Source organism: Ascidiella aspersa, chromosome 1 (genome assembly GCF_963924565.1).
Source record: "Ascidiella aspersa chromosome 1, kaAscAspe10.2, whole genome shotgun sequence".
NCBI classification, from domain to species: Eukaryota; Metazoa; Chordata; class Ascidiacea; order Phlebobranchia; family Ascidiidae; genus Ascidiella; species Ascidiella aspersa.
In genome coordinates, this window is record NC_139447.1 from 16,152,798 (window position 1) to 16,178,732 (window position 25,935).

General features: G+C 33.1%; 2 protein-coding genes across 2 annotated transcripts; one reads left to right on the plus strand and one right to left on the minus strand.

Annotated features, from left to right (window-relative positions):
• The first annotated feature begins 1,184 nt into the window (after positions 1–1,184).
• LOC146168055 (meiotic recombination protein REC114-like) lies at positions 1,185–4,197 on the plus strand. The gene is made up of 6 exons (XM_083386198.1): positions 1,185–1,260; positions 2,638–2,694; positions 2,863–3,059; positions 3,374–3,489; positions 3,645–3,749; positions 4,059–4,197. The coding sequence occupies exons 1-6, from the start codon at positions 1,185–1,187 to the stop codon at positions 4,195–4,197; spliced, it is 690 nt and encodes a 229-aa protein (XP_083242324.1).
• LOC146168056 (gamma-secretase-activating protein-like) lies at positions 3,633–25,558 on the minus strand. The gene is made up of 28 exons (XM_083384029.1): positions 25,281–25,558; positions 24,579–24,633; positions 24,357–24,492; positions 21,884–21,994; positions 21,683–21,734; positions 21,560–21,627; positions 21,349–21,486; positions 21,157–21,257; positions 20,899–20,982; positions 20,020–20,130; positions 19,265–19,388; positions 19,082–19,191; positions 18,858–19,011; positions 18,467–18,731; positions 16,752–16,888; positions 16,533–16,641; positions 16,395–16,467; positions 15,705–15,927; positions 14,485–14,557; positions 13,603–13,741; positions 13,193–13,374; positions 12,828–12,985; positions 11,499–11,607; positions 11,280–11,400; positions 9,805–9,906; positions 9,159–9,234; positions 5,652–5,804; positions 3,633–5,137 (listed from the first exon to the last, which is right to left on the minus strand). Exons 1-28 carry the CDS (start codon positions 25,331–25,333, stop codon positions 5,091–5,093), a joined length of 3,264 nt encoding a protein of 1,087 aa, XP_083240155.1. The 5' UTR covers positions 25,334–25,558; the 3' UTR covers positions 3,633–5,090.
• Positions 25,559–25,935: the final 377 nt, after the last annotated feature.

A 25,935-nucleotide genomic window follows, 5' to 3' on the forward strand; every position in this document is an offset into this window, starting at 1 on the left:
CTAACCTAAAGGAAAGTGGCACGCCGCCTGGTAAATAATACAAAGTTTGTCACACAATTGCAGATTTGATCATCATTACTTTTACAGTAAAGGCTGCAGTTTTCAATCCTATTTATTCAAGTTGTATGATATTTGCAATCAGGAAACTGCAGGCTATTGTTACTAAAATGGCAGCTAGAAATGAGTAAGGCAGCCAAAAAAAAAAAAATTGCCAATTAAGTTGGTTGTTCAAACGCACATGACAAAAAATATTTATATTTTAATAAATAATAAACAAAACTAAGATATTAAGTTTAGTACGTAGTTGCGTACGGTCAGTTAAGCAGACTGTACACAATTTTTTTGTAATGGCCTGTTTTGGCTAGGGATATTATTAATCAAATTTAAACACACTTGAACTAATTTTTGAGACATATACTGCTAACGCTTGTTTTTTAACAGAACAGTGGTGTGGTTATTTTGCGCTTCTTTTAGGGCGTAAGATTCAAAACGGTGTCAAAGTATTTACCCATAAGCCAATTAATTTTCTCCTATTTACCGACACGACAATAAACGATGTTTTGAGTAACGTCTTATGGTTTTGCGTGTTTAACGACTTTTTATTTTTCGTCTAGTATACAGTACATTTGCGCTTAATAAGAATCTGTGACGTCATAAAATTTCAGCCAATAGGAAGCGTTCTAAAAACGCTTGGATTTGGAATCCTACTATGGACGTTTAAGTATCTACCTCACAAAGCAGCGTTGTTATATTTTGATCTCAACATATGGTAACCCTACCAATAAATGAACATTGAAAAACTGTAGTGAAAGTTTTGAAAAAGTTTTTATCAAAATTTAGTTTGAAAGTTCATACGATTACATTTCAACTGTAGGCTAGTATATGCTCATGGGTCAATATTTCGCCGCCTGGCAGTATTCACCCACGCACTCCCCAGTTTGGTGCTTTTAATTACACCAAAAAATTACCTTAAAGAGCCCAACAAAACATATATATATTTTTTGACCCACAGAAATTCAATAAAACAAAAAGTTGGCATTGCAAACTTAATGGTCACAAGTGTTCCTAGCTGAGATACAGTATTCATGCGTCACAATTATAATGAGATGTCGAAATTGTTGACGATTGTTCAATGATTTGAAGGTCTTTGTAGGCAAGTTTTGCTAATTTTACTGGAAATTATCATGCAAACACCGAATCAAGCAGATCATTGGTTTATTTTGCAATACTCTCGTTTCAAGCCGGATTTTAAATTGCAAGGTACATTTATATTTAAATATCATGAATCTACATATCTCTTTGACTCCATTTAAATTTAAAATCCGAGCGTTGTGTATTACGGTATACTGTGTCAAGTATAATGTATCCACTATCCATGAGTGTTTGGTAATCGACTGCAACTGCAGAACTGGTATTTCAATGTAAATAATAGTTTATTGGCATTAAAAGGCAGTACAGGTTTGCAGGCCTACAAGTTACCGTACTTGCTGATGACAGATTTATAATATCATTACTGATGAAAGATTCAGAAGTAGCCTATGTGGCAAGAACTAGCGTATTTTAAACAAATACATAGGGTACATTTAATTATTAATTTGACACCCTAAAATAAATGTTGTTTTCCAATTTTGATTTAATTACTTCAACGTTGACATACATTATATGCGTTTTCTACAAATGCAAATATAAAACTTTTGGGTTTGTGATTGTTTTCTCAGAGGGACGAATATTGTCTGCTTCATGACTTGTTGCCGCAACTCCACTGGGGGACCTTTTGTGTTATTGTTTTACAATCTATGTCCAAATTTACAGTTATTTAAAGTGTTCAACTTTGCGTTTGACTTTTAACAATAGATAAAAGTTCAATTGTAAATAAGAATAAATTAATTTTTCCTTAAAAAGACTCAAGCCACCTCAAAGACTTTATTATAAGTACTGCTAACAAATGCAGGACAAAGGGTTGTTTAAAATCAATCCAGTCATAAGACCGAAATAAGAACAACATCAACGTCGGAATAAGACCAAATGGCACTATAATTCCTAATAGTCGTAATACAAAAAATCAGATCAAGACCTAAACCCGTCGGAATAACACCTAAATGGCCAGAATGAGGCCAACACTTTAGATAGCGACAAACCCCACCCCTAAGTACATCACTAACTCCACCCACTAATAACCCCAACGAGAAACTTTTCGTGAAAGCTCAAGGGAGCCATAAAAAGGTTAAGAAACAATGCTCCAACAGTTCGTTATTTTGGCCAATTAGGCCTTATTCGATAAATTTAGAACGTATTCCGACAGGTTTATGTCTTCGCACAGGCCTACGGTTAACAAATAGGCCCTGAGTACGATCAGCGCGAATTGAAAAAAGCAAACAAGTCTGCTAACAGTTTGGCTTGGTTGAGTCGTAAGTTGAAAAATTAACTACAGCGCTTATATAGGCCCACCCATATGTGTGTATTGCTGTGCCCCCTAAAACGTTTGGATGCGACAGACTGTTAACATTGACTAAAAATAATTTAATATATTAATAATTTAATATTTCAACAAGGAAACCGTATAACTATAACTGTGGTCAATATTTTTTGTTGTTTCTACTTTCTATACTTTGTCAATATCATATGTTTGTTTTATAGTTCCAGCAGCGGACGCAAGTGGCGGAACAAAAGGAGAATGGATAGACTACGACGGTGGTTAGTCATTTTTATCGTACTTTTGACACTGCAGTCGTTCTTTCAGAACTACTACTTTACGCATAATATTGTACGGACGACGTTGCATAATATTAGCCTATACAAGAGTCTAATAAGTTTTTATATCATTCCAATTTTTTGCTTAAGCTGAAATAACGTTTTGTACAGGGGTTGCTAACAAAACAATACGCTTGTCGTTGACACACGAGGGTCACCTGTTGGTCACAAAAGGACAGGAAGTGTATGAAAGCATTTCACTATCCACTTCATCACTAAACTCTCGTTCGTGCAAAGTGCTCCACAAAAAGGATTCAATTATGTTTTTGTATAAACTGCAGAAAGAATCAAGAATGTTTAAAGTCAAGGTCTGAATTCTCAGCACGGATTTTTAACGCCGCGATTCTTTTTAAATATTATTATTATTAATTGATCCTGCAATGCAGCAAAAAAATCCTGACCTAACTGATAATGTTTACACTTTAAAGGGTTAAGTTAAAATTAAAATTAATACTCCTGTAGTGGTTATTAAGCGTCAAAACTAATAATAAAGCGAATCAAGTATACCGAGGGCGGTCTTTTTAAGGAAACGTTTAGTAATGCTAATTCGTTTGATCGTTGTTTCGCATATTTCTTTTCATTATTATAATTTTAAGATATGTTTGCTGCATTATTTTTATAGTTTTTAGGGCGCGACATCTGCGATGCAAACCATTCTTGTAAAAAGTGTGCCCAGGGTTTGGCCAAATACGTTAACGTTCGATTTGCCGAAACTGAGCAACGCTACTTGGTAACTACGTCATCTTATACATGTGTAATATACCTTTATAATAAAGTTATATGCATTCCTGCCTAATACAGTTGATTTATCTAAAATATTAACCAACCACCAAAGGAAGTGTAACGGCACTACTTTACATTACTTAATTTTAATAGGATGGTGCGAGTGAAAGTTTCAGTAAGAGCGCAGAACCCAACGTAGCACAACTTGTAAAAACAATCATGAACCAAGAGAGCGACAAACTCCCACTTGTATACCAACAATGCTCCAGCAATAGGTGAGTAAAAGTAGGTTTTAAGCCCTAAATTTCTGGTCGTAAACGAGATACGGATACCTGACGTTGATTTTACAACGGTTGTTATAGCTTTGGGCTTTGACAATTTTGTATTGTTGCTAAGTGACTGGTAGAGTCGATAACGGGGCGAAATAACGCTACTGCATCTAACGTTAATAAAAAAGATGTGGCTCATCGTCTTATTATAATATTACTTATTGTGATTTGCAGTGGTAACCAAAGAAAACTAACATTGCATTTTTGTTTGTTTATGTGATAATGGGTTAAAAAGTTACAAAATGTTTTTAACAGGGCAATTGACAAGGCGGGTTTGGAACAAATGGTAATGCTCTGTTTCACCGATCCGACTTTTCCATCATTCGTTGGAGAAGTGGAGAAAATTATTCAAAAAGTTATAAAGGATAAAGAAATCGGAAGCGGAAAAGTATAGATTAAAGGCTGAATTAGTCACCAATAAGGTTACTAAAGATTTTTCAGTTTTTACCACTTGATGATACATTAGGTCACACTTTATTTTAATTATGGCACTAAATGTTGTAACTTTTGAACCATCATTTTGAAAATACATTTGGTATCAAGTATTTGCTTTAATAAATTGTGTGTTGTTGCAAGAGTTTTGACAATAAAAATGATCATCATTATTTATAAACATTTGACGAGGTGAATCCACGCCTTTTAATGAAGTGTTTAACTCATTTTCGAATAGGTGACATTTTAGAGCAGTGGTTCTCAGGGAGGTATGAAATTTTTCAGATGACTTCACAAAGTTACGTTATAACGTGATGTAATAAAACAACAATCTTAAAAACACCTGTTGCTTTGCTCCTGAAATCAATTTGCGCGATAGAGAAAAAAATGCGTTCATGTGGTTTAACTATAACACAACTTTTAACTTAAAAAATCCGTGACGCATCAGGCACATAAGAGGGATATTGCTACAAATAATGGCATTTAGTCAAATTTAACAGAAATTGCAGTTAATAGGGTTTATTAGTTTACATTGGATAATACTCTAAAGTTTTCCTGTTAGCGCCTTTATGGAATAGATTTCCCTTTTAATGGTGAAAATGTCAAATAATATCATGGAATCCGAAAAGGACAGTTGCATCTCTATTCGACAGTGTAATTATTCAGCAGTAAAAAGATTATATCAAAAAAGGAAAACATATCATCCATTAATGTTCAGCTTAAAACGTATCAGTTTGCAAGAAAAATAATATTAATTACAAAAATAAAAAATCTATATTGCAGCAATATGGTTAAATATTCAGTATTGCACGGAATTTCGCAAAAAATACGAATCAATTTACAACCAAAAGAACTTCAACACGCATTTCCAGCAGGGCCTGCCAATGACGATGTAAATAAATCTGCAATAGAACAATTAGATTTACCAGCATAATATATGTATATGTAGGGTTTGATTTTTTCAAGTATGGTACACTTTCAGGGTTGCTGAACAAACTAAGTCGGCACATTTCGAATTTTAGTGAAGGCTAGAAAAGGGCGGAAACTATCTTGAAAAAAACCTGATTGCGAGAACCAATTTTTTTTGGGTTTGTTGTTACAAAGAAAATATATACCACTAAACCTGAACACAATAACAAGCTACTTAGTAAAAAAACGTGTAGTACATTGAACAAAAATATTATTAAAGTTTTATCTATACCTATATGTTATTGGTTCCAGACTTTTATGTCTGCTTAGCTTTGCGTTTAAGTTAGAAACCTACTGTCGGCTAGTTTAACTTGCTTTGCTAGAAAGGGAATCCCCTCTTAAACAGCGCCTGGTATACTATTGAAGTTTTCATCACTTGTCACTAAAAACTTCCGAAGGGCCAGATAGCCAAATGGGTTTAATTTAAACAATTCAGTTGTTTTTCACCTATTGTCGATTTCCCGCCACTTGAACTGGTGCGCTTCTTTGTAAGCATCGTTCCGCGTTCAGCATGTTTCACAAACTCAATGAATGACTGAAGAGGCGGGAAGTTTTTCACATGAGCCGTTGTTTCGTGCTCAATTTGAACTTGTTCAGACCCTAGTAAGAATTTTTGCAGATGGTGGTTACAAGAACATGATCTAAACCAGTGGTTCTTAACCTTTTTTCAGCCGCGCCCCCCTTTGTTAATTTTGTCATGCCTTGCGCCCCCCTATGAAAATATTTCGACATTTTGCAATTAAATATCACTAAGAAAATAGTGACGGGTGTTGTTGGTCGCGCGAAGCGCGAAAAATTTTGAGTTTTATTTGGTCGAGTTGGCTAAACTGCAACCGAAGAGGCGTTTCGCATTGGGCACACAACAAATTGCGCGAGCTCGACACATTGATTTTATCGAGCTGATTTTGACGAACGTGTTGCGAGGGCATTTACTCCACAGTTGTAAGAGTTGTATGATGTCGAGCGCAAAAAATGTCAAGCGCAAATATTAAACATTGCGTTATCGTGTTTCAAAAGATGCAACGACACACAATACAACGGCAATATTGCAAAAACAATATAGTTTCGCGCAAAAAAAGTTCGACTCCCCCTGTTGCTATAGCCTGTTATCCTATATAAAATACGGATGAAAAATAGTCCGAAAGGGCGATATCTTTTATCGTTTATCTATAAGTTAATTTAATAGGGCGGTGATACCGTGGATTTTCTAAAAAGGAACTAGAAGACTTCGCGAAAATTTTTTGCAGTTTTAATGTTAAAGTTGGCGACAAACAGAGTTTGTAAGTAGGAATTATGCCTAACCCAAACGAAACCATTAAAATCACTGCAAATAGTTAAAATATTGAAGTCGAGATCGCGCCCCCCTTAGAATTGCTTGGCGCCCCCCTAGGGGCGGTTGAGAACCGCTGATCTAAACTATTGTCAGCGTAATAAATACATGAACAAATAAATTTACAAGAAAAAAATATTTAAGCTTAACTGACATTGCACTTCTAAAATATAAATTGGGCCTAACTTTTAAATTTCAGGTGCACATTCGAGGCACAAGAATGTTTTTTTAGTGATGACGTTTGTCTCAAAGCAAGATTTAATGGCATAGGCCTAAGCCGAAATATGAAGATTGGTTTACAAACAAAACTCGTGGACTTGGTGCCAAGTTAAGTTTTAACACAAGCAAATATGTCAATAAAAGTAGGCCTATAATTTAAAGTGATTCGAGTAACATCGTACTACTGACCAACTATCGAGGCGTAAAATATAAGAAATATTATGCGCTTATAAAGATTCTCGAATGTCCCCCATAACGTTTTAGTTCAGGGTTTTTAAACTTTCGGGGCGGTGCTCCCCTTGACACCATTTGTGGAAACTCGCCCCTCCCTATCCGAATAATATGTTTGGTAGCCGTACAGTCCATGTGGTTTTCTAACTATTTTGAAATCTACATTATACAGGCAGCGTTTTTTTAACAATGCACAGACGGTGCAAAGAGGCGCTTAAATGTAAACCTGGCAAATTATGTGAAAGTTGTTTCGGTACGTGCCGTTTTCTTTAGCAAATGTTAGTTTGGCAATGCAATTAAGTAGATCGGCATATTTAGCAGTTGTATCAAATTAAATTCTTACGGCAAAACGGACCTTTCACTTTTCTCGTTAACGAAAATTGCCTGAGTCAAAATTTGTTTACTTCAGTGACTATCGTCTAAAAAATGTTTGTGGCCAAAAATTAGGCAGATTTGATTTTGCACAAACCAGGATGGGAGAATATGTTTAGAGTATTTTGATATAAGGATAAAACAGTAAATTTATGTGTTTATTACTAAAGTTCAAGTATAGGCGAAGTTACTTTTTTTCTGAATAAATTGTGGATAAGGGCCTGTTTATAAATCCGAAAGAGTTTTTACCCCTTAACGGGACAAAACAGACCCCACAAGGCAGTCTGTTATTAATAGTGTAACTCAACCTAAAACTTTACTGTTTTTATGCTTGGCCTTTCAGTAAGACATTTTGGAACTGGAATAAAATTAGTTAATAGATCATCATTTTATGTTTAGTTCAGTTTTGCGCCAAAACAATGCAATTTATGTACGGCCTTTAATGCAATTTATGTACGGCCTATTTATAACCATGTAACTTATATACTGATGTACTGCATAGGGTTCCTCTCCGGGAATGTTTCGACGGGAAATTCCCGGGATTTCCCGCGAATTAACAATCCCGAATACCGGGAAATTTTTTTTTAATCCCGGGTATTCGGCAACATAGCAAAATTTAAACAAATTGTCGTTTTTGACTGATATAAAGAAAAAATATTACCAACCCTGTTAAAGTCGTTGCCTGAGTTGCTTTATTTGCGCTTACCAGCGGAAAAAACTTGATTAAATTTATTCTATTAGAAAATGCGCTTTTTTTTTAAATAAAAACAAATAAAGGTGCTGACTTTAATACGAGAAGGTCTTGTAAGATTGCAGAAGCGAGACTACAGAACATAAATGAGCTTAATTAAATTTTTGGAGCTAATATAAAATAATTTTAAACGTCATAATGACGTAATTTTAGGTAGAATTTTTGTCTTGGGAATCCCGGGATTTCCGGGAATATTCATTTTTCAATCCCGTTTCCCGGGAGTGAAAAAATCCGGGAAAAAGAGGAACCCTAGTACTGCATATAGTGCTATTTTGGTTTTCTTGTATATTTTGGTCCATTTTGGTAAAAAAATTTCTACATATAAGTCGCCTTGTAGGCTATACCATTAGTTGAATTATGAAGTCACCTTATGACGCAACTTTTTATGCGCCCGTTAAACAAAAATACTTGTTTCGCCAGTTCCACACAACAAGGCAATTAAATTATCTTTTATTAGCGGTGTCCGTTTTGCCCTGTGCAAAAATCGGCAAAAAGGTTAAATTATTCAGAAGGCACGCTTCTTTCAGTTGTTTTAGCATAGGAGTAACTTTCTTTAAGATCCTTCGGTTGCTACCCTACCCATCAAAAAATATTTTGTAAAACTAGGAAAATAGCATTTATCCCTTTTACGGGGTACGTTTCGCCAGCCTTTCCCTACTACCTTATTTAAAAACGTAAGCGGGTCGATCTAACAGAACTAATAAACAAAAACTGTTTTATAATCAATTATGCTGTATCTACAATCTGCGTCATTAGAGTGCAGATATGCATACTACAGACATTTTACCAGTATTCATAAATCTTAAGTAATAGCATGGGCGCTCGAAAATAGGTTTGATATTTTCATGTCATTAAATAAAAAGGTAAAATCGTATAAATCTTGTAATTGATAACAAATTAGAGAAACTCCGACGCCGTTATTACCGCAAAGAAATTGCTCAAAGTCACGAAATTGTAGCATTAATGCAAATCCAGTTTAGATTTTTGTGATTTTTTTTTACAAACTATCACACATACGCAAAACTAAAATAAAACATATTGTAAAGGTTACCTGACGAAACAGATGTCGGGCTTGGTGACCTTGAGTTTGACAACTTTTTTAAATATGTAGCCACAGTATCTTCGATCTGCAAACAGTTGCATTAATTGATTACGGACTTATACATACACATTTTTATTATGATTTAAATAAAACTTGTAAACCACAATAAAGACATATTGTATTTTGCCAAAGGCCCTATCCTTTTAAAGAGGTGTGTACGTTATGGGGACTTTTAAAAATGGGTCTTTATCTCATGTTCGGATTTGTTGAATTTTCATGCAAATTACATTTAAAGCAGCTTTTGTGGCAACAGTGAGTTCGACATGGGGTTCTACTGAATTCGACAAAAAGCTTAGCATTTTTGTCTGACTCAGTTGGATAAATGCAATGCTGGTTAGTGTTTAAGGCATGGAATCATTTAAAAAAGCTGTTTGCCGCTTTACTCCCTAAATTGTTACACAACCTAAAAATCATAGCTTACGCTAAATTATTATTTTTTTATGTCTAGCCTTCCGGAAAATGTTTATGCCTTTTACTGAAATATAATAAAAAGGTAATCCCTGTAACCCAGAAAATTAGTAGACGGGATTGAATAAGTCCACATTGTGCAGTGGGTATTTGTAAAGGGTAGTATGCCTACAGAAATAGAACTAACCTGGAATGATGATTGATCATTGAATGTGTTGGTTTGCTTAGATTTTTCTTTACTACCATTGGTTGATGCACCATGTATGACATTTAATTGTTCGTAAATATCCTAAAAAATGCTTAAATTTAATTTAAAACAACCCGAATCTATCATAAGCATTACAAAAGTTTAACTAAATAAAAAAACAAATTAAATTAACTTTGTGTCTTGGGCTTTTACTTTTTATGTTTCACATTTTCCTGTGGACCTTCAATTGTGTCTGTTTACCATAACATAAATGTAAACTTAATTATTAAATGTGTAGTTTGGAAAAGTTATACACATTTTAGTTGAAACCCAAAATATAGGTAAACCGATAGGTTTGTTTTAATGACTTTAATGCATTTGAAATATAAAATGTAACTTTAATGTCTTAGTACACCTTCCACTCAATAATATTCTTTGCTTTTTAAGTGTTTTGGTATTGTATGTTCTCGGCAATGTGGTATAAAATAGCATAGACATCTCAAGTTTTTAATATTCTAGGTGTAGACCAGTGGTTTCTAACCTGGGTCCATGTACCCCGAAGGGTTCACAGAAACAATTCTGGAGGTCTATGAGCATAGCATGCATAACATAAAAGTAAATTAGTCTAAATAGACTACCTGCATTTGTGATCTAGTTTGCAAAAGGCAGTCAATTAAGTCTGATTGTATAAAGTAGTCTAAGGGTCTAAGAAGATCTGGCTCATATAAAACATATTTATTCACATCAAAGGGATATTTAAGTTGTCATTTATTCAACTTAAACATTTGACACTGTTTGTTCTTGATAAGTGTACAGTTTTGACGAGAAGTTTGGTTGAGAACCTGGACTCAGATAAAAGTGTTGTCTTCTAAAAAGCTCTTTCACTATGAAATTATTTTGCAAATCATTCTGGTGCTTTTCAGATATGTTGTTAATAGAACACCCAAAAGGATTTTTTACCATATTCAGTTATTTGTCAATTAAATCGAGAAAATAGCACATAACTTTTTTTTAGGGCAGTTAGCTTAGAGAAACGTTTCAAAGTATTTCTCATCTGGCATCTTTTTTTCAAATGTTAAGCTTGCAACCAAATGATGTTTTAAAGGCTCCATGGAGCAACTAGATAGAACTATGTAACAAATCATGCATTGTTCTTCTCCAGCAATATTCATGTAAGTAAGCCCATACTCAATGTATGAATCACTGTTTATCATTGTAATATGAAATCGGCAAACAACCGAAATGTTTCACTGAATGATTTTCAATTTATTTGATCAGCCCAGTTATATTTCCTGCATACTGTTAAAATTGTGATAAATGACTGAACAAGTACAAGAATCATAATAATGATGTACATGTTATAATAGTAAATCAGACAATTAAAAGGGAACCACTGGTCTAAATACATATCAAGTTGAACTTTTATAATACTTGTCTTAAAAAAATTTAAACCTAAAAACAAATGTAATACTTACTTTAACACATGCCTTTGCTTGGAGCGATCTTGACACTGGATGGTTCCATTGATCAATTCCACATATATTTGTCATGTTGTTCAACTGCCGTGTTCGTTTCAATATGTTGTGCACTATTTCACTAAATACAAAATAAATTTATCCAACTTTAATAAGTACATTAAACATTTAGCAAACAAAAATGCCAAAAAAGTTATGAAATTAGGTTAAGATTTAAACCTGAAATATTTCCTTTCACCCAATTCCTCTAGAACTCTTGCAACAAATTCTGGCGTTAGTTCAATCTCACCTCGATCGACACAAGCAAAAAAGGATACCTGAAACCTGACTGTGAACAATGCATCTTTTTAATCAGAGACCCATTAAGTCCTATATGTAAGTTAGGCAAAAATAGTAATGAATAAAAGCTGTGCTGGTTTGTGTTAAATTATTTTTAGTATTCTTATAATGAAATGAGTTATATGATTCTTTGTTTTGGTTTTAATGATCCTCCAATTGGAAAGAAATGCATTAGTCTCATTTTAAGGTTTGGGTTCCAACATATAATACATCTCAAATACTGCATGAAATCCCATAATAGGTTTATTTTAAATCATATTGTTTTAAAACCCAAGGTATTCTAGAATAAAAGATTTTGAATGTAGAATAACAAATCAAGAATACCGAATGCTAGTATATTTCTATTATTTAACCTCGATTTTGTTTGGGGGAGAGATTAATCTTCATATACCCTACAGGACCTACAATCACAGCAATAAATCTCCCAAACAATTTGCTACCATGTGTATATTATAATAAAAAAAATAATCTCCCATATGTTTAACATTCTTAACAACTGTCATTCGAAGCAGTTGTGTAATCTGTTATACATGTCCAGGATGTTGCCCAAACTTTATATTATGCTCATATAAACACTGCACAAAGAACTCTTTAGCAATTCGGTCCTGTTTTTTAAACCATTGTTGGGTCTTAGGTCTTAGTGCTTTATTTTGACTAACATGATCTGTTATGCAATCAAATAATGTACTGCAAAGAATAGAAAGTTAAAATTGACATATACTTGACAATGCATGAATATTGGCCTAAAGTTGACCTTAAGTAACCCTATAGCGCATTTTTTGACGTCCAGCCTGTTTTACAATGTAATGTTACTTTTGCAACTTAACGCATTTAGGGAAATTGCGAACTAAGCCTGGCATTACACGTTATGCAATCGCCCTATAATGCTCCATTGACACTTAATTATTAGATAAGGGTTATAGCGAGACTTGAGGTAATTGGTCGCCTGAAAAACGCTGACAGTGCACTACCAGGCTACATTCTAAGCAAGCACTATAAATGTGCCGCCGCAACGACATGCCAACTTACTACTTGCGTTTGTAGAATTAGGTGCAACAATCGGCGGTAAAACATTAAATTATATTGGTTTCAAATACCTGAAATAAACGACAGAATTGGAATCCCATCTGGATTCGAATCCAAGGATTCGATATTCTACTTAGAACATCCCTACTTATTTGGTTGAATATCATTTGGTGTAATGCTTACTGGTTGGTGAAAACTTGGCAAGCAAGCAGCGAAATGTTAGACATGTCATGAATGTATGAAAACCATTTGGTAGTGGAAACCAGATAACAGTGCAGGCTAGTTGGAATTGCTTCATTACTGTTAGCAAAATTTGCTCCTTCGCTGATGCAGGTTCAAACCTTAAGAACAAATATTTTGGAAAAAAACATATTTTCCTTTTAGAGAAATCATAACAAGGTGCTTCACCAGAAAGATTAAAACATTGAATTTAATTCATAGATAAGACAATGACAATGTCATTGTATGTTTAATTTAACTTAAATAAAATAGGTAAGCCAATCACTAGCACTGTTAGAAATAATTGCCATTTAATTAGATTTGCTTACAGCGCTCTTGCGAAATCTTCCACCCCTGACTTGAGCATTAGCAATACTAGTGTGTGATGCACAGCCCGAATTTGGCCATAAACATAATGGCGCGAGATTGCTATAACATCAGATTGAGTCTGAGCTGTTGATGAGTTATCATGCCAATATGCGCTCAAATGATCGCACAGCTTTTCACTTGTCTGTCATAACAAAATTTGTTTATTTTGACATTTGGGTCACAAATGGACTTTTTATAAAACAACACACATACGGTTGGCATCTGAATATAAGGTTTTTAAGAATCAAGCCATTGTCATACATGCTTAAATATTGTAGAAATTTATATTGGCCATTTTAGCATCTCAAATGAAAGCACAATTTTAAGAAAAGTGTGTTTTATTTATCCCTGTATCATTTTATAAACCAACCAAGACTATGATGTTTTCGGAAGTTTGAATTCCTTCATTTTCATTCAGAAAAGACAAAATACTTCCATGAAATATATTAGATTCAGACCCTTGAAAATGTATGCTTGTGGACCGACCAGTTGGTGTCTGCAAAAAGTCCCTGCAATTTGTAAAGTGAAAGTCCTATTTTTCTAAAAATAATAGAAATCCACTAAGATAGAGATGTTTGGCAAAGAGGTATGGAAAACGTTTTTTTTAAACAAAGTGCACCTATTACTGCCAAAATTACTTCAATACCTTATGATTATTTTTAGATGTTTAATCCATAAAACGTTTTATCTCTGAGTAAGTAAATGTAAAACCTAAACGATTATTGTTTTTATATTATTTATTTAGGCAATTTAACAAACTCAATTTAGGCACTTGAACAGCTTGAGAAACTAAATAAAGTCATTTCTTACCAGTATTATATATATTTTTTGATGCCTATATCCTTATTGCTGTTTTGGTTGAGGGCCTTACAGTTAAGTTAAGTCATAAGCAGTGGTGGGATTCAAATTATTTGTCAGCTGGTTCTATCACAAAATTCATATTTTTCAGCCGGTTCTGTTCCAAAAAGTCATATTTTTTGGTGAAACTACTTTACAGATAAGATGCTCCATTGACAAAAACCAGTAATGCTAAGCGGTTCGCTTATTTCATAAAATTTCGTGAAATGGTCTGATAGAACCGGTGCAAACCAGCTGAATCCCACCACTGGTCATAAAAATAAAAAAGGTCAAGCTTATAAAACACCACTTATAACGCACTGCATAGAATGGTTAAGCTTGGTTAACATTTTTTGGCATACTTTCAATTATTAAAATAGTTTAGCGTGAAATTAGGTACAACACGTTGCCATACTTTTCAAATATTCTTGCTAAGCGCGCAAGAAGCTCTCCACTTTGTAAACTTGGTGCTTCAGGGTTTGGTTGACCTGATAAATTGTTAAAAAAAAATGTAATATTTTTGTATTTAAATATACAATATAATTTTTTTATACAAAGTGATTTTAAAAAATGTCACTACTCAAAAATTATTTATCAGGTTTTATGCATAAGGCCAGGGATGACCAACATTTTTGTATCCATCCACCATTTTTCTTACTTCTTATTTGGATGCACCACAGAAAATTTCAGTTATCCTAAAACAACATTTATTGCTATTTTTAGATAAGAATTATTCTAGGTAAAACGTATTTCTAGCAATTAGTACCTTGCCTTTTCTTGTGTTATTTTTGGGGTGTAAAGCTGCACTGATGGTGTATGCGCTATATGCGCCATAGGTTAGCCACCCCTAATATAGCCAATCGCCACGCAGGATTTTGAATTTAAAGAAAAACATTTTTGGTTAAGTAATTCGGAAATTTATATGTTCTACTTTGTCTGGATGTATTATAGCAGTAGTGGGCAAACTTATTTTGTCACAGCTAAAATACGTATGTCTAGAGCTATTAAAGGCCCAATACGAGAAAGCACACTGGCATCAGGGGAGGATCCACGATTTTTGTTTGGGTTGAAGGCATAAAACTTTTAGAATTACGAAACAAAGTTACATTATAAAACAATAAATAACACCTGTTGTTCTCTAGCAAACTTGTGCGCAAATATGCAGGTGAAATGTAGTCAAATCGCGCATAGCAGGAAACAAATTCTGTTTACTTGTTTTAAATTGGTAAAACTTTAAATAACATTATATATGCTGAATGAGGCACATAAAACAGATTTAAATATTGATCGCAATATCGGTATGTATATTCTAATTTAACATAAATTCGAAATGCCATAAAACGCGTATCGTCTTTGAGATGAATAGATTTAAGTAAAACAGATCAATATTTGCATGAAGGGTGATAACATTTATGTTTGTATAGTAAAACTTGGCTACAAGTTTAGGGGTAGTGGGGCATAGCCAGGTGGTCCTGTGATGTACCGATAAAAACTCTTAGCAACACCAACTTTTAAAGTACAGTAGAACAAATGTATGGCTATAACATAGCCTACTAAAAATGGCTAAAAGGCGAACATTTGGGCCGCGACTCACAGTATGATGACCACTGTATTATAATATCACTTTAAAATCACCTAGATGTATTATAGCCTCCTTCAAAAGCATCATTTCTTCTTTAATGCACCCCAGATCATAGTTGGTGAAAAAACCTGTTTTACAAGCATTCAAGTTCCTGTACCACAGACCATCCAAGTCAGTAGGGTTTCCGCCACTTGTATCATCAATAGACAATACCGATGGAAAGATGCCTCTACCTTCTGCTACAAACCCCAAGTTGAGGCTTATGGAGGACAGATACTACATACATGCATGTAAAACCTTTATTACAGTTCAAAAAATGAAATGTTCTATTGTTTTATTATTAAGTGCTTAAAAATCAGGACTATAAATATTTATACTTGAATATACTATATACTTAATCTATTTCTGTGGTACTGTTCCGCTCCTATGCACCTAAACTGTCTCCACCTATCCAAGGGCACAATTGCAATTCCCTGGCAGTTTTTTAACAATTGAAAAAACAATACAGCTTTTACTGGAAAATTCTAACCTATACTAACAAAATATTTATGAAAAAATGTTGTGTTGTAACAACTTTTTACACAACAACGACGGGATAAAACTTTACCTTGGATAAATACCTATAAAAATTAATGAAAAATCATTTGTAAATAATTTAATTGTTTAGTGTGCTGTAAGTCTTAGCCCACTTTTTGCTAGAAACCCCCACTGATATGTTATTACTTAGAAAACAAATAAAGTACTTGTTCAATTTGTAGAGTCATATATTTGCAAATATCCACATCAAAATATTCAACACCAGGTTTTTCACTTGATCTAAAAATATTCCATATTTAATAATTGCTACAACAAGTGCAAAAGTGAGCAATAAAACAACTTACACATAAAACAATCTTGATAAAGATGACGATGGAAGGGCTGCCGGAAACAAGGGAAAAACTGATGGAGGAACATTAATTTTATAGTCATTCAACTCCAGTGTTGTCATGGCTAAACAGAAGGTTAATCACTTTAACATATTTTAGAGTGGATGGATTAGCATAAAACTTTAGGTATACATTATTTTCACAACAAAATGATGTAATTATAAATAGAATTACTTATAATGAGTTGTGCCAAAACTCCAGTGACATGAAGATTAGATGGATTTTCAATTACTAGCTCTAGTATATCAGACAGAGCCTCTGGAGAATACGAAGATCTTGATGTAATTGCAGCAAATCTTGTTAAGAAAATTCTAAAATTGTAACAAAATTTTCCCTAATTACACATAACACAGACATAAAGAAAGTGAGGCAAACTTGTTTATATTATTGATTTGCCGTCTTGCCATTAGACCAGTGGTTCTCAACCTTTTTAGCTTACCGACCGGAAAATTTCAAAATAACTTTTGCGGAACGGCGACCTTTCAAAAATCAAAATTTACCCAAAATGAAATTATGACAAAAGCATGCAACTTAAAAGCAAAGAAACTTTAATTTACTAAGCAATATGCTGCTGTATTTTTGATATCATACATGGTTCCAGTATAAAGCTGGCGACTTGGCAACAAGCTGGCGACTTGGCGACTATGTCGGCCGAAGAATCAGACAGAAAACCGAATAAATCGGTCCAAAAAAATTTAATTTTTTTTGAAAGATCGATTTTCCTAAAAAACGTGTGCTTGTTCTACACATATTCAATCCGATATGATTTTAAAAATGCTGAATATGTAGGTCATTATGCACAAAAATTGGCAGGAAATTTTTTTTGTGCCATTCTGAAAAAAGTACGAAGCACGTTGTTTAGCAGGGAAAGGCCAGTGTTTGGCATATAGATTGTTTATTAGTTTGAAAAGTAGTAAATTTCGATAGAACTGTTGTGTAGTTTTACTTGATTTGGCAAGTACTTCTTTGGGGGACTGTTTCGGTTCCCCAAAACACCTTAAAAAAAAACACTTGTTATGTCTCTGAAGCATATCTATTCAGCCAAGATGTATTATGCATCCTATGGCATGTTGCACTTCACTGTGTGACTCTAATTTCGGTAAACAATTTAAAAAAACTTGGATTACAACACACCGTTATATTTTTATTAAAAATTTTAAGTTCAAAAAAAAATTTTTTCTCCCAATTCTAAGAATTTTTTTCTCGCTTTTGAATCTGATTTTAGCTGCATGTGTGCACATGAGTTCACCTCAAAACAGCTTATATATGTAACAGAGTTAGAGTAAGAAAAGCAAACATGTGCACCCCCAGGCTGTACTTCAGCATACCCCATATGTATTTCTTTATGTCACAAAAAAATTTGCACCTTTGGCGCAATTTTTCCCTAATTAATTTACTTTTCTTGTTTATCGCCCAAACATGACAAGGTTGATATATTCTTTTCACGAACACATCATTTAACTTTTGGGGCACGACCAAAAAACCGAACATTTTACGCCAAAAATGCTTGTCACCAGAAGGCTGTCAAGATTCCGCCAGCCTGCATGGTTCTATTGAAGTTTTTCATATAAAACTGGACTTAAAGTTTAAGACTTACGAGTTGTAGCCTACTTTTAAACAGTTGATGGGCACAACACTTGCAGCTTTGTGAGGTACAATGAAACAAAAGTAGACAATTCACTTTATGTTATGTCACAATGCTGCAAATTACTGAACTGGCGAAGTTGTAAATTTGATGGACGAGCCTTTAACATCTTGCATTTTGTAATTGAGATATAAAATTGTAATATATTTGGAAGACCGGCGGTTAAGAACCACTGCTTTAGACAAACTTCAACACCCGAATTTGCATAAAAGACTTTAAACAGTGAATCAAAGAATAATTATACCTGTTTTTCAAGTTTAAAGATTCTTCATTAAACAACTTATGAAATTGTTGTAAGTCAAAAACTATGGAAACACAACAACCAGAAACTTTATCGAAGCCAACAGCCATTTTTGGATAAGCTTTAAATAACGTTGAGTGAACATAATCAGCAGATTGACTTGAAATACTTGGCTTAGTTGTTTCAAAAGTATAGTCATTATGATTGGTACCATGAATAGGCATTAAAAACTCAAAAGAAGAATTTTTAAATGTCAAAAACATGGATTCTGTAAGTGAATAAACAAAACAATTAAAAGAGACACCACTAAGGAGTTAAAATATGTTAACACTGATTAAAAAATGTGTATTGTAATAAGAAGATTTTACTGAAATAAATCCTAAATTGCACACACCTGGTAACAACATGTGATAGAGTCCATTGCAAATTGTGCGTTTTTCACAGGACATAGATTCAATGTCAAAAGTGTGAAGAAACTCTCCAGCCGAGTGCACAAAAAGAAGATGACCCAGAGGCAAAAAACTTACTTGATTCACATTTTCCAAATTCTAGAAGATAATTTAGAGATTATTAATTATGAATGGTTATTAATTTCACTTAACAATATGGATGACTTACATTTAAAGGAAAACGTATAAGAAGGTCTTTGCTGAGAATTGCAATACTGTAATACCAGATTGGTCTAACATCTTGAGATGGAAGCTCCTGCCAGCAAACACACATTGTTCCTGGGTCATTAACATAAAATAAATTAATAAATGGAAATTATACATTACGAACAACACTAAAATATAATCTTACCAGTTTCAGTGAAAGTGTGTATTCTCATAACTAACTCTTGGCTGGACATTGTTGGATTAAGTTCTGAATGTGTTTTATACGAGCTTCTACTGAACATTGTACTTTTTGAAATTCCAAGATCCAGCTTATTAAAAAAGCATTATAGTATGTTTAATTCTATCTAAGGTACAATCATTAGGCTACCACTAAATGATGCAGCCAAACTTAAGCATTGCAGAACCTAAACTGACCAACTAGACTTTTTATGCACTTTAAGATGTGGTTTTAACTAGAAATAATGATAATATGTTGTTGTGTGAATGTATCGTACTTGTCCACTATGTGGATGTTGCGATAGATTTACTACTAATTGATATAGACAATTATAGTGTTTTCTAATTAAGAAAGAAAACTTTTTTTGAAATAGAAAAGTGACAAGTGAAGGTAATTTAACTTATGTTTGCCAAAGCAAGTCATAGTATAATAGCTTGGTTAAAATACCTTAGTATATTCAAATTTATTTTGTGTTGCTAATCAATACTTAGTATTCATAACATTTGGTATCATGCGGGGCAGGCAGAATGTTTGCTAAAATTATATATTATTGGTATCAGCACAAAAAAATAAGACATTTCTAGTTACAAGATAAAAGGGATAAAAAATACCAAATCACTTGAAATATGATTGTTTAATTAAAATTTAAGAGGTAAGAAAAATAAAAAATTAGGAAATAAATAATTAAAAAAAAATTTAATTTCTTTTTATCTACATTCAACCTTAATATCCAGAACTTTTTTGTGTGGCAGAGTCTGATAAAATTGCACACATCCAAAACTGGAAAATCTTTGGTGACTTTCATCAAAGTGAGTGCTTTTACCTACAAGTTTCTAAGAAATTTAAAACATGTATTAGACCTTAGGTCAGTGGTTCTTAACCCTTTGGTCCAGTTTTTAATGCTCACAGGCGCCAAGAATTAATGAAAAATCTTCTGGATTCCAATTTTTGCTTTTTGATAAGCTTCTTGGTACAAAGCCCAAAATGTTTTTTTCTAAATTGTGCACAATTGATGTGTGTTGTATGCTATCGTGTATTATTGTAAACCACTTAGCAAAATTGCTATCAAATATGCTGCAAACTATACATGTTTTATACAGGGTGCCGTAAGCTAAAAAATGTTAAACTACAAAAACATTAGGGTGGTCTATAATTATTGCATTTATTTTTATAATCTTTTGAGACTTTTTTTAAAACTATGAAACTATCTTGATAAAAAATTGCAAAGCCAAAAAGGTCGAGTAAATCGACAGCATCTTGATTAAGACGTTTAGATACAAGCTTGTATCATCTTCAGTTGATGTGACTGAGAAGGACATTAAGCATTACTTATAAGAGATGGGACGCAATTGTTATCGGTCTGAGTTCAGTCACATCAACTGAAGGTGATACAAGCTCGTATCAAAACGTCTTAACCAAGATGCTGTTGATTTACTCGACCTTTTTGGCTTTGCAATTTATTATCAAGCTACATTACAGATCCGTGCATAGTGTACCCAAATGGAACTATCTATATATTGATTTAAATCCCTCCCACATATCAAGTAGTAGTTGCACAATAACAAAAAATGAAGAACCTGTCAGGTGGTGTTTTTTAATACCTTATTTCTTTTGGCTGGGACCAAATAGTAAAGCCTTTGAGTTAATGAGTCCCATTGGCACCAAATAAGTTTGTCAGTTATCATCTAAAAACAAAAAATAAGAGCAATTTCCTTTTAAACTAAACCAAATTATAAAACATTCTGAATTTAAAATATTAATAAAGTATCATAGTTTATTCCATAAACTTAAACAAAACTGTTAGTTTCAAATTGGTATTTTGCCAAATATATCTAAACAAAATTCGCATTATAAATTACCTCTGCTTTAGGACAGCCATATACTCTGTTACATGATCGTTTGTTGGAACTACATGTTGCTTTTTGTGATGAGTTTTCATGCACTTTGACACTATAAAGGCCTAAACATATTTTTTTAAAACAACCAATAAATACATTTAGTTTCCAGCAAATTTATTACTCAATGAAAAGTCATTTAATTGCCAAACTTACCAATATATTCCCTGTGCATGCATAAAATTACTTCATATGTAATTAATTGTAAGTCACCACTATTGCTCTGAGTGACATGATTTGTAAACATAACTTGTTTATGCAACTTTCTGTCAGTGGTGAACTTCATAGACCAATCTTAAATAGTATGTATTTGTCAATAGGGCATTAATATTTTAAAAAAGCTACAAATAAACATAAAAGTTGTTACCAGTTGGATAAACTTCAGCCAAAAATGAGTGATAGATGCCGTTGTGATAAACCTGATTGATGTTAAACCTAAGATAGAAATATTAGTAAATCGAAAATATACTTGTTAAATAAACAGGACTACCTTTTATGCTGTTCAAAATTCTCTGGCTTGTTTGTTGTTATAGGATTTGAATCTATAAAATTAAATTTTTGAATATTATTAATACGATGTTGAGATTTTTTATTATCAATCCAAGGTGTTAAGGAAAAAGTCTAATTTCATAACATAACTGAATCAATCTAAACAAAACAAAGAATATACATGTGTTTGATAGCTTCTTACCAGAAACTTTAATGATTATTTTCTCCCACTCTGGACTGGAATTTAGGGCTGTTGCTATTTTAACATGGTTTTTGCACTCATGCGGTTCCTGGCTTATCCAAACAGTAAATCCTGACATAAAAGATGTAAGAAGATTTCAAAAGATGGTTAAATAGCCTTTTTAATTAAATTGTGTATTTATTTGATTAATCAGCCCATAGATATTAAATAAATAATGTTTATTTCATATTAAACTCCTATTAAAGATGGACTATATCATGGGTCAAAAACCTGTGGCCCGCTAGCCATATTTGGCTTTTCTGTGACGCCAAATGGCTCTTTTGATGAAAGAATCTTGCTTGCAGATAAATCTATACTCTATCATTTCTTAGCATGATTTGAATAAAATTGCATGCGGCCACGGCCGCTTCCCTAAGTTTATTTTCCTTTTTTAACACACATAGTAAATGTTTCGACTGGTATCCCATTTGATAGAAACTCGTTATATCCGAAAGGCCTTGCCTTTCTAACGGAACTCCGTAATGAAAGTTGTGCAAACTTTTAGCTAATTGATTTATTTGTGCATAGTATGTACTATCTTTAAAATGTAAAAGTGCATAGTATGTACTATTCTTTTAAAATAAAAGTCCCTGTTCAAATTACTATTTTTTCCGACCTATAACTAGTTGTTAAAAAAGTATTATATGGCTCTCATGGAAATACAAGCAAGAATATTAGGCTTTTATGGCTCCCTTAGCTAAAAAGGTTCCCGACCCCTGCATTATATGGTCGTCATTTAAAAATAAAAATAATATAAAACTTGTATAGTTGTTTCCTAAATCTTATTAAAGTCATAATATTCGATACAAAAAGGATAAGAAAAAAATTAAACATTCTTTTGACAAAAGAAAAATGAGCATATTATTTAGTGAGCGTATTGACAATGTTTTTAATGGACATCAAAAACTTGCTTTAAACCTGTTTTATGAAAATTGTTTTAACATCAATGGTGTTACGTGTTTATCAACACAGTAAACACCTAAATTTGTCAATTGCCATCAGCATATAATCTCAAAGGTCTTGCTAAATTAGGAATTATTGCGAATTGTTAAACAGGTTTTTAGGACGGCGATAATTCTATAGTGTTCTTGCATTTCGAAATCGATTTAGTTATTAAAGATATGTTCCTTTATATTTTCGTATACATTACCATGTTTTTTTTATAAATGATCGCATGGTTTTATGACGTAATTTTTATCCTTGGGGTTAGTATGCCAGAAACATTTGTTGTTCTAAGTCAGCGTGGTCCAACTTCTTTTCATCACGGGGCAAAAACAATTTTTTTTTATCTTGCGGGCCAATGTTTTTAAAAAGCGATTCTTAGGCTTATTACTGGCAAATTATACATAGCCTATGGCAGTGGTTTTTAACCTTTTTTCAGCCTCAGCTCCTTTGGTAATTTTCCAATGCCTTTCGCCCCACTACAAAAAGCAATTCAGAATTTTCAATTAAATATCACTTAGACAATTTGAAAATAGGAAAGCGTGTTGTTGGTCGCGCGAAGCGCGAACATTTTTTAGTTTAATTGGTTGAATAGGCGCTAAACTGTAAATTCAGAAGGCTTTTCACATTAGCCACACAACAAATTGCTCGTGCTTGACACATTGATTTAAAGAGTATGTTATCTTGTTTCAAAAGATCACCAGGTTAAGAACCGCTGGCCTATGGCATATATACTAACTTTATGAAATGTACACCTTTGTCAAGCTACGGTAGTCATGAAATCACAAAGGATCATTTACGAAGTATTTTTGTTAATTACAATAACAAAAATTGAAGTGATAGATTGAAGCAAAGCTGACTAACAGTTCGCGGGCCAAAAAAGCGGAGCTCGCGGGCCAATTTTGGCCTGCGGGCCTCTAGTTGGACCACACTGTTCTAAGTAGTGGTCAGTCTGCGAAATAATTGGGCGCCGAAAGCCGGGTGTGTTTACTTAGTAATTTCCTTCTCGTCTGCCGGTCGATAAGTGACCGCTGGTCATTAATGGGCTTCTGGGATTGCAAAGTTTGCTAAGTATAGATTTTGAGTGCTATATATTGGAGTAACATTCTGTTCTGTGCGTGCCAGTGTTTAATTTGTGGTCTTGTAGTAACGTGTAAGGATTTGATAAAAATATTGTAAGTGGCTTTGTATAATGCCGAATATTAATATCTCTCATTTGGTGATAATTAATAGCGCTCATTTATAACAACACAGTATATTTTGAATTAGTAAATTTGTGGTGATTGATTCTCTTAAGGACAGAATAGGATTTAGGATTTATTTATATTAACCCGAAAATAGAACTCACAGCGGCTTCAGTTGTATACATACTAAATAAGTAAGATATTAAAATAGGTGACCGAAACATAACTGAAAAGTTGTTACAAATGGTCTCGTAAAACTCCCATAAATCCTCTCATGATCCCAGGTAGGATCACACTTTTTTACCCACCCACAGCTTTCCGGTCAGGTGACAACGATGCAGATATAATGTCAGTATTCGATTTGTAAGCAAGAATGATCACATCTCTTCCAAAAGTTGGATTAAAAAGACGTATAAAAGTTGGAACTTTTCCACTAAAGGTAATCTAAATAAAAGAACAATATAAAAATGAAAACAACATGATGTAGAAATTGTATAAAAATATACACAGGTTACTAAAAAAGTACCAACCTTATCATCTCTCCATGAATACAATATACATCCATCTTCTTCACAGAGTAAAATTCTGCAGTAATTATATTGAATTTATAGTAGCTTAAGGTTATATATCTTGAAGCCTAAGGTTATATTTATGAACAACCACACATAAAAAGTATTGTATAAATACATATTCTGCAGGACACTCATACTAATTAAGCTATTTAAAAATATTGTGGCAATCCAGAGCAAAGGTGCTTATAAAACCAACCTTTAACTAGTATAGTGCAAAATAGTAAAATAATATTGGCTGTTTTCAAATTAAACAACCACTACTTTAAACACGTCACAAGAATCGGCAACTTTGAACAAAAAAGATTATGTCACTTTTTTACATAAAGTTCTTTAAAGCAAATTTAATATCTACAACTAAATTTTCACACAATATCTTGTTTTAAAATGTTGCCATAAAAACAGAGAGGTTTTTAGATATATTTTTAACCTAAAGGTTCCCCTAACCTACCCTTTTAAAATAATAAACTTTAACTGAAAAAACATAGTATTTGGATAATTATGTATTTCAAATCACATTAGCTTGAATTGAACAGCAGAAATGGATAATTTACATAGTTACAAAAAAGTTATTTAAAAATTCATAAACTTAATTACATCTCTTTGGTATATGTAATTGTCAATCGAACTATATGGTGAAGTGTTATATCCATTACTTCTTACCTTAGTATTGTTCCTTGCCCAGATGGAAACCACAACTCCTGCTTTGAGATCATTTAAACAGCAATGTACTCGAAAATAATGTTTTTTAAACTGAGTGAGTGGTTGACCCCTGGGTAAATAATTTTTTTGGAAGAATTAACCAACCGATAGGGGTGAATGAAGGATGAAAGTTTGATTTTAACTTGCTATTTGTACGCATTGCCAATACAGTTTAAAAATAAACAACAGACACCATCAACCAGAAATAGCAGTTTAATTGCCTCAATTTACACAATTGGTTATCCTGGATACTAAATGCAAAAAAAAGAGTGTTTTAAACAGAAACTAATAACACAAACAAAGTGCAATCAATTGATTTAAATATTAACTGAAGATGTAATTTAAGGGCAATTTAAAAAAATGCTAACCTTAAGGAACATTCTTATCACTAGTCTACTGTTTTAATTACATAAACTTTTTTTTAGTGATATGTTGGTTGTTGTTATGCCAAGCTTGTAATTTCTACTTTCACTCAATCAAAACATTTTGTTAAATGTTGTTGTTAGTAAAATAGACTGGATGATTATGTTAGTTCCTGTCGTAAATTTGCACCCTTTTGACTGTTGATATGAAGGAGGTTTTCTATCGCAACACAAATAAAGTAAATCTTGCACAA